Source organism: Dendrobium catenatum, unplaced genomic scaffold (assembly GCF_001605985.2).
Source record: "Dendrobium catenatum unplaced genomic scaffold, ASM160598v2 fragScaff_scaffold_156, whole genome shotgun sequence".
NCBI classification, from domain to species: domain Eukaryota; kingdom Viridiplantae; phylum Streptophyta; class Magnoliopsida; order Asparagales; family Orchidaceae; genus Dendrobium; species Dendrobium catenatum.
In genome coordinates this window covers 11,812,100-11,830,415 of record NW_021318618.1, presented here as the reverse complement: position 1 = coordinate 11,830,415, position 18,316 = coordinate 11,812,100, and the positions used below count along the sequence as shown (strand labels likewise).

At 36.8% G+C, this 18,316-nt stretch overlaps 1 protein-coding gene across 1 annotated transcript in view; it reads right to left on the bottom strand.

The window, feature by feature from the left end:
- Positions 1-18,316, bottom strand: part of LOC110096211 (UDP-glucose:glycoprotein glucosyltransferase) — a gene marked incomplete in the record, with an annotated part of 101,782 nt that overhangs the window by 57,919 nt on the left and 25,547 nt on the right. The window contains 4 exon segments of the mRNA XM_028692688.1: positions 2,832-2,900; positions 6,830-6,985; positions 7,109-7,207; positions 7,752-7,904. Of these exon segments, the coding sequence (XP_028548521.1) occupies positions 2,832-2,900; positions 6,830-6,985; positions 7,109-7,207; positions 7,752-7,904 (477 nt within the window).

Below are 18,316 nucleotides of genomic sequence, written 5' to 3'. Positions count from 1 at the left end.
TGGGAGGCTTTTTCCCATGGAAATGAAGCCTTGTTTCCTGTGCAATGTTGGGGCTGCTGTTGGCCTTTCATTTCCCTCATTTATTTGAGTATTTGAAGAGGTTTTAAGTGGCTGTTTGGTGGGGAATACCATGAGTTTTTGATGTGAAACAACATGCGTTGAACAAGAATTGCCTTTGAGAAATTAATAAAAGCGATGAAATTTATCTTGCTAATAAATAACTCTTTGCTTGCTCAAGATTGAGTTAAGAATTCGTCGTTGAGAGATTTAGCAATGACAATAGATCACATGTAGAGATTACGGTAACTTGCAAAATAACGACTAAATATATAGGTAATGCAAATAGCTAATGATAACGAAGCCTCAAATTTAAAATCTAGATCGTTCACCTTGAAGTCCTTCACTCGTTTTGAAAATGGTGGCTAGCGGAGGAGGATCGTAAGTAGACTTAGCAATGCCACTAGTAGACAGGTGATCCCGAGAGGACTCGTCACCAGGGAAGAAGCCAGACTTGGAGCGGGTGGGTGGCCGTCAATGATCCACTCGGAGTCTGGACGTGATGACGTGTATGAGGGTCGGTAGGATCCGATCCAAATAAGTTCCAACGGTGTCGTCGTCGGAATCAAATCCTACGTCGAAGAACGGCGATTGTTGGATGTCAAGGTTGCCGTGAGCGTCGAACACAAGTCTCCATTCAAATTCGGGGTCAGCCATGCATGGTGGTAGTGAGTGATGAAGCCAAAGAGGGGAGGCGAGCGAGCAAACTGCGAGCAAGAAGAGAGGGGCTGGTCACGGGTTGGAGAGGGGCTAGGGGCGGGTGGAGCTATGGGGGGAGAAAGGCTAAAATCTGATAATTAATTCAAATTTCCGATTTCTATGCAGTTTTTCTACTGCAGTTTTTGTTGTTTTGGGACAGATTTCTGGATTGTTTCTGGACATAAATCTGGGCTGATATTTTGTCCTTTCAATTGCCCCCTTTAATTGAATTAATTAGTAGTTATAATGGTTGTTTAACTCCCCTTTATTGCCTATATATAGGGGTTGATTTGTATGTTTTAGTGAGAGGTTATGATGATAATTTTTGGGACAAAACCTGAGAGGTTTTTCTTGGAAAAAGCTTGAGAGCTTTGTTCCACTTCTTTTTCTACTTCTATGGAAATCTTGCGAGCTCTTTCCAACATTCGTCTTGGCTTCTAATCACTTTCTTCTATCCGCAAGTGCCACCTCACCTGTATCCTTCTTCTCAAACAAGAAATGCAACTTTAGGTGTTTGTCTTGTTAGAATCGTTTGTAGGGTGTTTGTGTTTCTAAGTGTCTTGTAAGCCATCTTTAATGTTATGTCAAAAGTTTGTAAGTCCTTTTATATGATATAAAAAGTTTGTGTCTGTTTTAACTTGTCTAGTTTTGTGAGTTCTTGATTTTTTCTAGATCCTAGAAAGAGTCTTCTTTTGTGATCAAAAATTTGGGGCCCTCTCCCAAATTTTTGATTGCATCAAATTTTCATTCAGGTATATTCTATTTTATTCTTTATTTCACATATGCACATAAAGCTCTATGCTTATTTGATGTTTTCTTACAAATTTGAGAATTCAGGTTTCATCGTTACATTTTGTACATATAAGTGCAATTATTTTGCAATGTTATTTGTTACTTTCTTACTCCAGTAGAGTTAATCATATTGACTTAATATCTATAATTTCATGAACATATTGCATTTTCATTTGAGAAACATCTGCATTATCATGCATACTATGAAGTACGAGGATAGTTAAATGGCTTCAGTTAGCAGAAAAACTGTAGTCAAGGTAATTCATAAGAAAGCATGTTAGCAGTAGTTTGGGCGCTTCATATAAAACAGTAACTATGACTGAAATTTTCTTTGTAAACAGTAGTGCAAGATAGCTTCCAATTCACATGCGTAGAAAACCTATTTACCTAGGTTATTTGATGCAATCAAAAATTTAGAAAATTTAAAATTGCAAAGAAAATTTGACTTCCTTAAAACATAAACATTACAAACTTACATAAGATAACGATAATATTAAAATAAAGATGACACATACAATTTTAGGACATAGAAACAACACCTAAAGAAGCTTTTTATTCATCGAGAAGAAAGATATAAATTGGGTGGAACTTGCGGAGAGAAGAAAGAGGTAAGAAACCCAAGACGAAATCGAAGAGAGGAGGAGAGGAGAAATGGAACAAGCTTGCAAGCTTTTCCAAAAAGAAATCCACAGGTTTTTTGCTCCAAAATTCTTCACATAACATTCTTCTTTAAATTCTCAAAACCACCAATATATATAGTTGAAAAGAGGCAGCCAAACAGCCCCTAATTTACTCCAGCCAAACCAATCCAAAAGGGGGAAACAGAAGGCCAACAGGCGGCCTAGAACAGCAGCCGAAGGGACCACCTAGGGGAGAGGAAAAAGGCAGCCACAGAATACAGGAACAGACGCCCAAAGGGAACCGGAACAGACAGTCACGGGGAGAGGAAAAGCCAGCCACGGGGCAGGAGCCAGGGGAGAAACCGAAAGGCCAAGGGAAGGGGCAAAGGAGAGAATGAACCAGGACACTCCCATTTATGAGCTAAAAAGGAGTTGAACTACAAGTAATAATGAGCTAATTTTAGTAGAGAATATAGCAGCTGACCAAAGGGAAGCTAAAACCAAGACAACCAAGCCTAAGCCAGGAATCAAATCATTTTAAAAACAAGGCAAATCAATTGTGCAGGTGGTATTGATTATCGCGTGAAACAAAAAGAAATTAAAGATGGCATTCTTAGATTATGACATGTACAGAGCCAGAGTGCTAAGTCTATTAAGATTTACATTGTTAAGAAACTGAAAAGCCAACTGACTGCCGTATATCTCCTTGGTATAAAGAAAAAGTCTTATAATCTGCATAAACAAAAAAAGAAGAACATGAGATCAATAATAAAACGAAGAATAAAAAAGTAAATCATAAATAAGATAATACAAATCAAACAGAATTATGTAAGTAATATTCTGTTTAATATTACCAAACTATAGCTAAAAATTCAATACATATTGCAGTGAAGGCCACCCATAAGAAAAAGAACACTAAATTTTGAAATTAACAGACTTTTCACTAGCAACCAATCAATCTTCAAATATAAAAGCCAACAAAAAAATGAAACAAGTTAATAAATCTGAACAATAAGGACAACAAACAGCACAAAAAGTAAAATCATTATATAGCATCACCATAAATGAACTTAAAACAAATTTAACAATAAGTTCTGTAATTTGTGGCATCATGCTGACAAGGACGAGAGTAGTGGATATGAGCATAGAGCAATCCAATGCTAGCTTAAGGGCATTTCTAGCGGGAAAGTTTTAAATAATTAATGGAGAATAATACCATGATAAAATTTTTAAAATACTGATCCATCAGAATTATTTATTTGATTCTCCAGGCCATCAATATGATAAAATTTCATCCACATGGAGCTACTAACCACAACAAAGTTGGTGGCTAAAAGGATATAAACAAGTTCATGGCATTTACAACTTCAGCATGTTTTCATTAGTGGGTGGGCTTACTCTTTGTGACCATCATAATCAATGGTAGAAATTGCTTCAAATAAATATTACTAATAAATTTCTCTATGCTGAACTAAGTTGTTTACATGGTGGCAACCTCAATGACATGTTCTTAAGAGGAGAATAAAACATATAAGCTTCAGAAAGATATAAATCAGTTGAAACAAATTCATCAAGCCTAATTTGATGAACTCTGCAAGGTCTTTATAGACTAGTTTGACAAACAGAATCCTCAAGCCTAATTAGTAAATAAAGACTTCTATCAACATTTGGCAAGTAACCCGACCTCATATATTCTTCATTAACAGAGTAGTTAATCAACATATGCTATACTTAAAAGAAAAAAAGCTGGGATGTTGTTTTAAGAATCTTAAAATAAAAAAAACCTCTAGAAAATATTTTATTTTTCAAAAATGCAACCATTCAAAAAGTCAAGTTCATTTTGATGTTGATTGTGCTAGATCAGTTGAAGGTCAAAAGTCTACTCAGGATTTTATTATTTTATAGGAGGAATTGTCTCATGGAGCAGCAAAAAGCAAACCATGGTCACCAAATCTAACATTAAAGTTGAATATAGGTCTTGAAATATTTTGTCTGTGTAATCATCTGGATCAAAATTATAATAGAGGAAATTGTCTTCCCTACAACTTAGCTCATGATTTTTAATTATGATAATTAGGTAGTAACGTCAATAGATATCATATTTTTCATGAAGGAATAAAACATTGAAGTGGATTGTCAGTTTTACGAAGATGTGGATCTATAAAAAATGTTCATTATCAAGACTCTAGCAGAGGAGCAATAAGCAGATAAATTTATCAAAGCTCTAAGCCGTATCTATTTCTCCAATCGTTGCAGCATACCAGTACTCCTTGATAGCATGGGGGAAGTGTCATCATAGAACTTTTATCATATTGCAAAGTCTTCAATACTTTAATATTTTATCTTTAGTTTTGTAATAAATCCACATAATTAAGGATATTCACATCTTTAATTTCAATTATTTCCTTCATATTCACTCTCCTATTTGCATATATACATGCACTTGTATTAGCAGCAAAATTAATCAATAAGTTTTTGTCATTCAACAAAAAGAAGATTCAAGAGATAAATTTGCACTCGAATGTCTCCTTAACAATGTGGCCTAATCTAGTAATAGGCATATAATTTAGTAAATGCTCAGCAAATCTGCAGTTTTTGACATGGGCATAAAATTCCCAATTAATGGATAATGCACTATGATGCACAGGCACGTACACGGCAACACGGACACAACACGGACACGGACACGGGACAGGGGACACGGGATACGTCAATTATTTAAAATATAGGACACGCACACGGGTTGGACACGATATTATAGTTTTTATATTTTAAAAATAGTGTATAAAAATTAAATAAGTATAATTTTAAAAATAATTCAGAAATAATAAGTCATTTAATTAGAATTTGTGCTTAAAATGATAAGTATTAGGATGTTGTTTATCAATTACCGAGAGAGGAGATGAAAAAACCTTCATTGCCAAAGAGAAATGAAAATGAGAACATTCGATGAATATGTATTAAGTGCGGAAGTTGATTTGGTGTTGTGGATAGGAAATAAGAAATTTAGTTTAACTCCCGCCAAATACAAGTGATGCGGGCAAAAGATATAGGGAGCCTATACCCTTCGCCCACGACGGACACGACGGACTTCTATCGACTAAAATGAGAAAGAGGGAACGAAAATAAGGAAGAACAAACTCTTTTATTTCAAATAAAAATAAAAAGAAGAAATTATAACGACGACTTACAAACAACACGACAGGCACCCTAAAGTTGCTGCACTTTGAGAAGAAGGATACAGGTGGAGTGGCACTTGCGGAGAGACGAAAGAGATTAGAAGCCCGAGAAGAAAGGGTGGAAAGAGCCCGCAGGATTTCCGGAGGAGATGAGAAAAGAAGGTTGGAAAGAGCCTGCAGGATTTCCGAGCAACCCGCAGGTTAAAAGATTTTCCAAAAATCAAATATCATTCAACTTCACTTTTTTTAAACAATACATAGCCCCCAATATTTATAGGTATGAAAGGGGAATACAAAAGGTCACAAGCATTTAATTAAACACTTAAAACTAAACATTAAAAAGCATAGAAATCCCCCCCCCCCCCCAAGTTCTCGGTTTACACCCAAACCAGGAACCAAGGAGACGGCCGCGGGAGACGAAGGGAACCGCACGGACCGAGAGCCACAGCCGCGGGAACCGAACGAACCGCACGGAAGAAGGAGCCAGCCGTGAGAACCCAAGAGGCATACACATAAAACTAAAAGTCATGAGGAAACCAAGGAGTCACCTCATGGGAAAAGCAAATTCTTGGAATTCCAAAGGCCGGTTTGGAATTCCAAGAGACAAACATTAAACAAGTATAAAAAGCATAAAACTATATTAATTAAAAGATAATAAATGAACTAAAATGTTAGCTCATAATGAGCTAACCCTTAGTTCAATAAATGAACTAAAGTTCAGCTCATAAATGAACTAAAAGTTTAGCTCAAATATGAAAAACTACTAGACTCAAGGGAAGCCAAAATATGATTTATTTTGGACTAGGGTTGACCCCCCCTTTGTCTACATCAACAAGAAATTATATTTTAAAAAATTCATAAAATATTTAAGATACACGTGTCCAATTTGTATTTAATAATTTTTTAATCGGACACATTTTCGGCGTGTCCAACACATGTCGGAGGAGTGTCGGACGAGTGTCGTGTCGGATACGTGTCGGACACTGCACGCCTCTTTGAAGAGAAGTGTCGGTGCACATAGATAATGCATCTATTTGAGCCAAAAACTAAACAGGCAAGGAAAGTAAGTGACTGACTAATGGGCTCATACCTTTGACGATGGTATAGATAATTTAGAAATACAACCTAGATTGTTCAGTAAATGAGTCATTCAGGAAAAACACAATGATAGTACTAGTTACCTTGACAACGGTCACTAGTATAATGCATGCTTAATAATGATACCCTGATTATAGAAACACCACAAACGTTTCATCCAGGCAATATGTATTAAGCATATTATATGATTACCATTCTGCTTTGATCAGATGATGGATGCATCAAAATAATCAATAACAATACAGATTAAGCAGTTCATTAATATAACAAAAAATATGAATATGTGATAAATCAAACAATGACAGAAAAAAAAGAAAACTGTTATATTATTTACTTGATTAATTTTATATAAAATTATATCCAAATCAAAAAGCAAATGAATACCAAACTAGAAATGTCATCCCCCTCGTTGTCATCTGCAGCTCCAGGAAGATGGCTTTTATTCTCTTCAATATGCTTTATCAATTTTGAAGAATACAGTATCACCCCAAATCTCATAGGAACACTATTTTGGACCATAGATAAAATCATACTGATCGTCTGTCAAAATTAAGGGTAATAAAACTTGTCAGCACCAGTTCCACTGTAGCACTACTTTACTGTATGTATCTATTATGGATACAAAAGAACATGAACCCGGCAATGGAATTAAATTTAACGTGCCTCTGCTCCGCAAGTTGTCGCAGGATCAATCGCATAAACAGCGTGGAATAGATTTTTACGAATGTACCGGAGCTGACCAGGGAACACTGGCATCAATATCTGTATTAGCATGGAAAAACAATTAAACTCAATTTTAATAAAGAAGCACTTGTGACAAATTTTGCATGCAGCTCTGCGCAAAAGAACCAAAGTAATGAACAAAAGTTGAGAGAGAGAGAGAGGAACAATTAAAGTGAATACTGGAGAAAAAATTTACAAACAGTATTTTTACAAAAAATTCTATAAACACCATCTCATTTGATGTCACATAATCTATAAGCACAGCTCATAAAAGTACTCCAACAATATCAAGAGAATGAATTACAAATTTAATATTTAGAAGTTCTTTGAGATTTGTATAAAGAAATTGTGGCGTAAAATGAGATGATGTTTATAAGATTTTCTATAAAAACCATTTATTAAATGTCATAAAACTTGCAGCAATATGCTTTATCGATCTTGAAGATAAAACAAAAAAATTAAGTGCAGTTTTAATAAAGCAGCATTATTGACAATTTTTGCATATAGCTCTGAGCAAAAAATCATAGAAAAGTGCAAGGTGAGAGGGAGAGAGAAATAAGAGCAATTAAAGTGTTTATTTCACCTCATTTATATTACTTCGCCATCTTCTATACATGGCATCTTCCTCCAAGTTATTGAGATAGTGAACATATGTTGATCGAAAATCGATACGAAAGACATTGGATCCAGCAGGGGGCGGGGCAGACAACAATTTCTGTATTGGTTTTTGTGGAAGCTGGAACAGATAAATTATTATTAAAATGCATTAACAGGTTAATTAATAAAACTACTTGGATGAGAACATTAAACGATCAGACTTCATTAAGTTAACTTAAGGGCACATTCAAAAGAAACACCAAAAATTAGCATCTACAAATAAAATGAATTGCCAAATCTCTCCTGATATCATTTTTTTTTAAATCTCTCCTGATACCATGTTAAAGGAAAGATCCATGGAAAAAATAGACATACTCAATCTTAATGGGTAGCATAACGAAAAGAATAACGAGATCCTATTCATGGAGGGAAACCACAATTTATAGCATAGCAAACATATCGAATATGTAACAAAATGCCAACATCTAGGCCTCATAATGTCTATGTTTTTCTCACATTACTAATCATAAAGAATACATACATTATTTAATAAAGTTAAATGCATAGTATCATTAACAATTATATGGAATATCATAGGAGCAAAGAGACTTTATAAATAAATAAAACAATGCTGGTGCATTTATTACATAAAACTAAGCAAGAACATGATAACAATAATAGATTTTCCTAGTAACATTAAGTAATAGAAAATGGAAGAGTAAAGGCATCTCATTCTAGAACTAATAGTGCAGAAAATGAGTCCACCCTTCCCATATCTCTAACAGTTAAATTCATAAAATAAATAACACCATTTCTTAAGCAATATAAATATATTACCACTTGCTGGTTATGCGCATAAAATTAAAATTTAAGCTTTCAAGTATACCAATTAAGGAAATACTCAGTTACCGTTAAGTTAAGATTTGCATACTCTTCCTCAGCATTTCAACAATAACAGGAAATTTAAACGTAATATCAAAACTGTAATTCCTGCAATCTCGCAATAATTCTTCGTCCCAATAACATATGATCAAAGAAATTCATCACATACTTGTTAAGATTCCTAATCTCAACCCAAAACAGCTGACTAAAATCTCCACTTTTCCAAAATTTCACGCTTTTGATTAACTTTCAAAGGATTAAACATGTTAGGTTAAACATTAAAGAAGTATAAATTGCATAATCCCCAAATTAAGTTTGAGAAAGAAATAAAACTTAAGAAAATAAGGAACGAAATCATTTACTTCAAAACAGTCCAAGCTAGAATTCTTCTCCTCTTTTCTTCGCATCTCCAACCTAATAACAACCTCTCACACTATAAGATTATCTGTTATTCCCTATACAACAATCGTAGCTTCCTCTAGTTAGTCTCACTCTATCATTCATTAAACTAAAATAATCAGATGCTCCCAAACCATTAGGACCATCTCGTCAGCCAGCAGTCATAAGAGAAAGGTATTTCTGATAAATGTCCTATACACCGGTTCGCTCACACCTTTTTTTTTACAGAAAAGGGAAATTCAGTGGTAATTTATACCCGTTTAGATTAAATTGATAAGTCATCATTAAAAAAAAAAAAGAATAACAGAATTACTTGATTCACCAAACCTTCACATTACATTCCTGACTTTTCAGATCAGCCCAATTGGTCCTCTATAGTCAATAGAAAGTATAACTCCTAGCATATAAGGACTAATTTCTTTTTTTGGGTTATCATTTCATGTATGACTTACCTTAATAAATAAAGTCTACTTGTCTACATATATGAAGCCTCTTTTCCAGGCATGAAGCTTAAAGAGAATTGACTCAATCATGCGTCACGGTTTAGGCTATTTGTATGTGCTCTTCTCATGCTTAACTTCTCAAAAAGTATCAAAATTTTGCATGAGCAACTTCTCTATGACTTCATGAACATGTGGACGGATTTATGGACACATTTCAATACAAGAGTATGACGTTTTTATTTAATACAATAGAACATCAACACAGTTGTACAAATGAAGCCTTAATCTCTTATAATTTTTTTCCTTTTAATGATTCCTTCTTCTACTCCCCTTTTCTACCGTCCTTAATGATCACAGTTAAACAAAAGTGTTTGCCATTGCTAACTGCTACACGACAAGTAATCTGTATCAAGAAATGACTCCAAAGATCCTCAAGAAAAAGGTGATTTCATATCATTTGATTACCATGCTTCTAAAGTTACTAAGAATATATGATTAGTGTTTATTCAGCTTTTCAAATTACTAATTCAAAAGCGTTTTGATTAGAATCTAAATTTGTGTTTCATTGTTAGTATAGCTGCTTTCAAAATTGATTGCATGTTTAAAAAGAGAAGAGCATATATCGTCCCTGGTATAACAGCTTCTAACCCATCAAAGAGTAACCAAAATGGTTATCCTTGTCCTACAGTAAGTCTCCTCTGATCTTACTCAGTTCCTCATCCTACTCGCTCTCATACTTCAAGGCCTCCCAATCTACCACCATGGGAACAGATAGAGCCATAACCCGAGGGTCTTCATTATGCATGGAGAGAGAATCAACAGCTTTATTTTCTAGCTCTGGTTTATACTGGACCTTGAAATAATAACCCAATAACTTGGAAATCCAACGCTGATGCTCCTCTGTCGACATCCTCTACTTTAATAAGAACTTCAAACTTCTTTGGTCGGTCCAAAGTCACTCTTAACTATGAAGTGTCGCCCCAACAGGTAAGGTCGCAACTTTTGTAGTGCCAACACTATCGCCATCAGCTCCCTTTCATACACTGATTTCAACCTGGCACTAACGATTAATACTTAGATGAAATAAGCTATGGACCTCTGACCTCGCATGAGAACTGCTCTCAACCCATAGCATGATGCATCAGTCTCCACTATAAACAGCTGGTTGAAATATGATAGTGCTAACACAAGGACATATAATACCCAAAATATTCAAGTAAAGGCAAGTATAAATTTTCCTTAAATGTTAATTGAAGCATATGTTACTTATGAAGTCAATTATATACGCATCACAAGTATAATAAATAACTGTTATATATTTCACAATTTTTTTTTGTATTTCCACTAGAGCCTCTACATTCCACTAACCAAGCCATGCAATGGTTGGATTAGATCCTATGGCTGAGAATTTTGGGAAGCCTGTAGTGGGAAAAGCACTAGAGATTATAATATAAAATAATCTGAATAAAAGGTATTAATCCTACAGTGGGCTTGAATTTCCCTCAGTTATGCAGTATTAGTATTCTTCTCCCATTTTCCATCAGCTGACTTAGGGTGCAAAGAAGCTGCAGGCCGTGGAATGCTATGGGAAGAATTCCTTAGGCAAATATTTTAATTAGAGGTTGAAAACTTTATTTGACTGAAACCAAGTGCAGTTTGTTATTTATCTAAGGATGTTGCTTTTAGTTGATGCAAATTCAAAAAACAATAAGAGAAGTACTGTTGTTTGTTGATAATAGTTAAAAACAGGTTAAGGCTGAAGCGGTAGCATAAAACATTAAAGAAGAGAACTTAGAGGGAAAGAAAAAGGATTTAATGGAATGAGAAAAAGTGTAATTGAGCTTGTATACAAGAGAAAAGGAAGACAAAGTCTTGGAGAACAAATTCCTAGCGAGGTGAGATACTCAAACAAGGTTATAAGAATTAGTAAATATTTTATTATTGCACTTCATCTTTATTATGCTTATGACCACATGTATTTTGATTTATTTTAGTTATTTTGTATGAACAAGGACGAATATGTATGAAATTATTTATGCAAAGAGTAATTTTTATCAATGTTAATGATTTCGTAAACAAAAAAAAAAAAGATAAATATTCATAAACTAATGAATGAGCAAAAAAGACAGTTAAAGTGCACCTAAAGCACAGCTAAAGTGCAACTCAGCTAAAGTATAACTAAAGCGCAATTAAAGTGCAACTCAGCTAAAGTGCAACTAAAGCACAGCTAAAGCACAGTAAAATGGCAACTAAAGAGCAGCTAAAGGGCAACAAAATGGCAACTAAAGGGCAGCTAAAAGTCAACAAAAGGGCAGCTAAAGAGCAGCTATGTCATCAAAAACATATGTCATTAGAGCTAAAAAGGATGACTATATGGAAAGTTAAATAAATTATATATGGGGGATAGGCCCGTACAAGTAAAGGCGAAAGACCCGACGAGGTAAGCATATACTCTCAATTCCAGAAGTTGGGAAATTTGACTCAATCCTGAATGAGAGAACAGCTTCCATTCTAAAAATTGGGAAGTTGGACCCAACCTAGAATTGAAAAGATGAAATGGTGCAAAAGCTTATAACCATTATACGACTTGTTTAAAGATATTGAACAGTTTTGGTAAGATGAAAATACTGCTAGGCACTTTAAGACTCAATATGAAATTTCAATGTGTTTTAACTATGTTAGCATTGTTAAGTATTTCTTAATTGTTTATTATTATTATTTGTTTTATAAATTATTTGTGTATTTCATTGAGTCTAACTCATTAGCAGTGGTTGTACTGCAGGAAAGGGGAAGAAGCCCTTGGGACAGTAAAAAGATGTGACTCTTCTTTTGGTGTAAATATGCTTTGGGTGTACAAAAAGATCTAAAACGAGATCTGAATGCTAGATGTACAGACTTTTGGATATCTGAGTAAATTTTAGAAGTTTTAGTAGAGCTTTGTATTTACTTCAATTATATTTGATGTTCGTTAAGAGACATTATATGTTTTTTATTATTAATTATGGAATTTGATAGGTTGGCAAGTTAGGAGGGTCTAAATAGATTTCTTTTGCTCACTCTATTCTGAAAGTAGTGGCTGGGAATGTGTGTTGGTAAGAAGGAATCGGTTTAGATTTTCCTTCTCTATTATACTCCAGATTGACCATTAGGGAGTAGGTCAAACTAGGGTATGATAGGACACTCTTCATGGCTTTCTTCAATTGCTCAAACATCAGGGTGGCTGCCTCCTCCTATTTGAAACTATCCTTCTTTAGTTGCTCTGTCAGCAACCATGCCATTGAATTGTATCCCCTCACAAACTTCTTGAGTACCCTATCAGTCCCAAGAACCCCCACGACTCCTTCAAGGTTTTGGGTAAGGGCCACTCCAACATAGCCTCTCTATTGAAAAGATCTGTAGCTACTCCTGATTTGGACACCATATATCCCAAATACTTTACCCTCTATTGTGCAAAGGAACACTTCTTTAAATTGGCATACAGCTGATGCTCCTTCTGATGTGAAACGTACATGTGAAGATGAGTTGCTTACGAAAATTTGCACGCTTAATATTTCGAGAACAATATTAAATAAAACTTATGCCGATTTAAACGTTTAAGATAAAACAATAAGGCAATAAAACAAGCTTAGGCTAAATTACATGCATGTGAGTTAAGATCATAAAGTAGTCACTTTAATCTAACATTGCATACATGAATGATTTTCAACTATAAATCCTAATGCTAACAATAAGATTAGGCACGATGCAAGAATCCCTCACTCAACTCTCTAGTTCTCTAAGCTTTAGCGGTGAAGAGCTTGACATGAGCTTTGTGAATCAAAGTATAACCACAATTGAAAGGTGAATTAGGAAAATATAAGCTTAGGAAGAAATGTTTAGTTTACCAAGGGAAGACAAATACGAAGCTCCGGCGTGGTCGTTTGGATGCTTTAGAAATGAATGGACAGCATTACAATCCTCCTAGCTGTCTGAAGACAGCATTTAGCATTTTGACAATCTGTAGGCCGAGGACAGCAGCCGGAGACCTTTCCAATTGGCGGAGCAGTAACGAAAAGGTGTAGAATCCTTTGGGCAGCAACTCTGACAGCAGGGACAACAGTTTGTCCCAGTTTGGGCTTGTGGGAGAAGCTAGACAGCAGTTTCACAAGCCTCAAAATTCTGGACAGCATCCGTTATAACTAAGAAAAGCTGCACCGTAACCCTAGGAGTTCTTGGACAGCAACAGGAAGGTTTGTAGCAGCAAAATTGTGGAGATTCCTTTGCTAATTGATTTCTTAATTAAGGTGAGAAATAAAAGGAAAGGGGAGAGGGAGAGGGAGAGGGAAGGTAGGGGTTGAGGGGGGAGAGGAAGAAGGCCGGCGGTTTGGGAGATGGGAAAGCCAGCGGTATGTGGAAGAAAAGGAGGGATTAGGGTGAAGGCAAAGGGGATTTTGGTTTAAGTGGCAATTAATTTCAGGTTTAAGTATAATTGGAGGAAAATTGGGTTTGAATTTGAATTTAAATTCAAGTGAATGGGGGTTGAATAGGAAAACACATTAAAAGCCCATTAAAGGGAGGGGGGCCAGCCTAGAGAGGGAGGGAAAAATTGTGTCCACATTCAATGAATGTGGACCAAGGCATTAATTGCAAGTGGGAATTAAATCTGAGATTTATTTCAGATTTAAGGTGATTGGGCGGGATTTAATTTGAATTTTGAATTCAAATTCAATTGGAATGGGGCCTTAATAGGAAGCAATAGGATTTAGCCCATTAATGGGTGGTCGGCGGCATCATGAGGGGAGGATGAGTATAGGGAAGATTTGAATACGTTTCCAAACGAGGTTTGTCACATAGGAAAGAGAATAAACAACCCTCTTTAATTTAAAATTAAATCGGATTGAAATTTAAAAAATTTCCTTATTTGCAAAGTTCTAAATAAGGAAAGTATTTGAAATTTGAATTTCAAATTTCAAACAAGGGTAATTACTTTCCTTTTTCCATGGAGCTAATTTAGGAAGAGAATTATGACGATTGAAATTGTCATAATTGAGGTGGATCCAATGGGGAGGCCGGCGGTAATGGGGGCTTGGGGGGATGACGTCGGGTGTGAGGAGGTGAGAGTTGATCCGCCGGTTGGAGAGGGGAATTTGGTGCTTCTATTAGTGGAGCTCGGTAGGAGGGTGGTTGTTGGACAACGGGTATGGAGAGGAAGGTGGGTAGGGAAGATGGAAACTAAAATAAAGAACTAAGAACTCACAAAGAGAGCGTAAAACTGCGAACATTGGACTCCTCCAAAGGTTGACAGGTATTGCTTTCACCCACCTAGGGTCTCTCCTCCCATGAACTCACTTTGAGATCAAGCAAAGAAAATAAAATTTCATTCAATATTCATCATCCTTCAATATAAGAAAGCTAGCCTATAAATAGGCCTCATGAAAAGAAAATTAGCAAAGACTAAAATGCCCTTCGGGCTACAACACCACATGATCACTCCTAAGAGTAAAATGGTATAAGATAAACTAGTACATAAGACATTTAAAAAAAAAACTCTAGATCGCAGCCGTTGATCTTCTGATATCCTCATCACCTTCAATGTCACTAACACGATCCTTAAGTGCTCCACATGCTCTGTCATAGACATGTTATAGACCAAAATGTCATCGAAGAAAACCAATACAAACTAGTGGAGGTAGGGCTGGAATACCTTTTTCATAAGCGACTGGAAGGTCACTGGGGCATTGGTAAGCCAAAAGGCATCACTAAGAACTCGTAGTGGCCTTCATGAGTCCTGAAAGCAATCTTTTGGATATCAGCAGGCTGCATTCTGATTTGACGGTATCCCAATTTAAGATCAATCTTGGAGAACATCACCACTCCACAACTCATTCAATATGGGAAACTTATCCAACATCATTTTCTTATTCAGATCATGATAATCTATACAAAATCTCTAAATACCATCTTTCTTCACAAACAACACAGGACTGGAAAAGGGACTAACATTGAGACGAATGATCTGGGCCTCCAACGTCTCCTTGATAAATTTCTCAATTTCATCCTTCTGAACCTGTGGGTACTGATAGGGTCGAAAATTGATAGGTGATACCCCCTCCTTCAAGATGATGGCATGTTCATGCTCCCTTGGAGGAGGTAAGCCTTAAGGCAGTTGAAACACCTACTTGAATTATTGTAGGAATGGTTGCACTATCTCTAGAACCTCCTCTTTCTCCATGTTTCCCCCTCCCTCGGGTCTCTAGAGCTGCACCAAAAATCACATCCCTGCTCCTTGGATTGCCCTCACCATGGTCTAAAGAGAAACCTTGGTTTTGGATATACTAGGATCCCCCCTGATCCTCACCTTCCTCCCTCTCACCATGAATTGCATAGCCAATGTTTTCCAGTCCACCTTAGTTTCCCCCAATGTCTGCATCCGCTTCATACCCAAATTTACATCTATGCTCCCTAACTCTAAGGGAAGCAAATTCTCCTTTATTTGAATCTCCTGAGTGTCACCATCAATCCTGAGCAGATGTCACAACTTTTTTCCATCTTCCTTGTTCCCATCATCACCCCAAAATAGCTCGTGTCGACTTGCTTCGGCCCCAATCGGTCTACCACATGATTGGAGATGAAGTGTGGGTCGCCCCACTGTCCACCAAAACTACCACCGATTCGTCTCCTATATGTCTCCTCACCTTCATGATGTGATTTGAGGCAAACCCCACCACTGAGTTTAGGGAGACCTCTGTCACATCTAGGTGCAAATGCTCCTCCTCAATCACCCCATCCTCTAGAGTCTCCTCCTCATCACAGACTGTAAGTACCAACAACAAACAGTCCTTGCAGCGGTGGCCTGGTGCAAACTTCTCATCACAACAAAAATACAATCCCCTATCCCGCTTCTCTTGAAACTCTGTCTTGCTCAATTGCTTGAAATTTTCCCCTAGTTGTGCTCCTAATCCCCTATGCTTAGATATTTCTCTCCGAATGGGCACAGGTTGTACCTTTGTTGCCAAAATAATAGTCGTCGTCCGATATGAAGCTCCCAAACTATTGCCCTTGCAGCTTCTCTAAAGTGAGTTTTTGTCCTCTCCACCAACTAGGCTAACTCCATAGCCTCCCCGAACCCTCATAGCCTCAAAAATCGGATAGCAACCTTGATCTCTGGCTTGAGTCCCTTCATGAAATTCCACTCCAACAATGCCTTAGATAGACTCCCCAATCGACCAGAAAGGTACTCAAACCTCTCCCGATGATCCATCACTGTCCCTTCCTGAACCAAAGCAAAGAATTGCTCGTACAAGTCTCCTTCCAAACTGGTTCAAAAAAGTTCTAATAAAATATCTTTAAACTCCCTCCACGAATGAATTGGTTCCCTCATGTCTCTTCACTGATACCAAGACAAGGCCTTCCCCTCCAAGCATAAAGCCGCCGCCATGAGTCTCTCCTCCTCCGTCAGCACATTCACCGCAAAGTATCTCTCCACCACAGATCCATCCATGAGCATCTTCCCTCTCAAAAAACGGGCATCTTCAGCTTTCTCACTCTTGAATCCACTCTACCCCAACTTCTTCTTCCACCTCCGGCCTCTCCCATGTAGTGATTGTTGTGAATATCAACATTATTTTCTCCCACCTCTCCACCTTTCATAGATATCATATTTCTCAACATCAGCCCTCCTTATTTTTTTCTCCCAATTTCTCCTCATCCTATATATCATTCACCCATTTCCCTCTTGATTATCGGTTCAAGAGATGACATATCTTTCCTATCGCCCAAGATTTTTACCTCTCGATCATCCCTCATTGTGTCGATATTGGGGTTTCCCCCACTTCCTTGGCCAACCACCGATTCCCTCACCTTCGATGTTGCGGGTTGGGTGTATTTTCTTCATGATGTCCTCTAGGTTAGAAAACCTTCCTTCCATGGATGAAATCCTTTCCAAAACTTCATATTTAAATTGACCAACTTCTCCTTCCAATTTTCCTTCCACATAATCCACTTTCTTCAGCGCAATAGGTCCCGAGTCTTGCTCTAATACCAATTTGATAGGACTTGAAGATTAAAACAGCACACGACAATATTAAAAAGAACTTACTCCAAATAGGTTCAGAAATAACACCAAGATAGCTATTTTTACTAATTTCCAAGCAAAGTAAGACAAGATACAAGTTGATTAACTATTCGAGAAGGTCAGTCGTCCCTCCAACAATTCCTAGCAGCTACTAGGCACCCCAAATACCTCACAAAAAGTGTCAAAAACTACTGCAAAAATTCAAAACAAAACATAAAAATAACCCTCCATAATCTCCCCCCTTAAATAGCCCAAATCCCCTAATAAATGCCCCAATCATCTTTCCCAAAAAATTCCCCCCAAAGCCTCTTCTCCTGTAGATAATAAAGGAGGTTTTGAGCCCCACTTGGGAAGCTGAACTGCTCCCCTCCTGATGCGAGCAAAAAATCCTTGGGGAGAGAGAGGGCCCCCCAAGAAATTCTTGATCACCACAAAAATAACAAAAAGAGAGAGACTTAGGAACTAAGTAATAAGAAGAACAAATTCTTAGATTTCATATAAAAAGACACTTACAAACTTTTGACTCAATCGAGACTCAAGCAAGACACCTTACAACTCTTACAAACGACACAAACACAAATTAAAGCCTAAAACTGCTTTCCAAGAGATGAAGGATACAATGGAGTGGATACTTGCGGAGAGACGAAAGAGATTAGAAGCCGAGAAGAAGGGTGGAAAGAACTCGCGAGTCTCCCCGAGAAATAGAAGAAGAAGTAGAAGAAGAAGCTCTCAAGCTCTTCCAAGAAAATCCGCAGACTTCTTTTCAAAAATTCT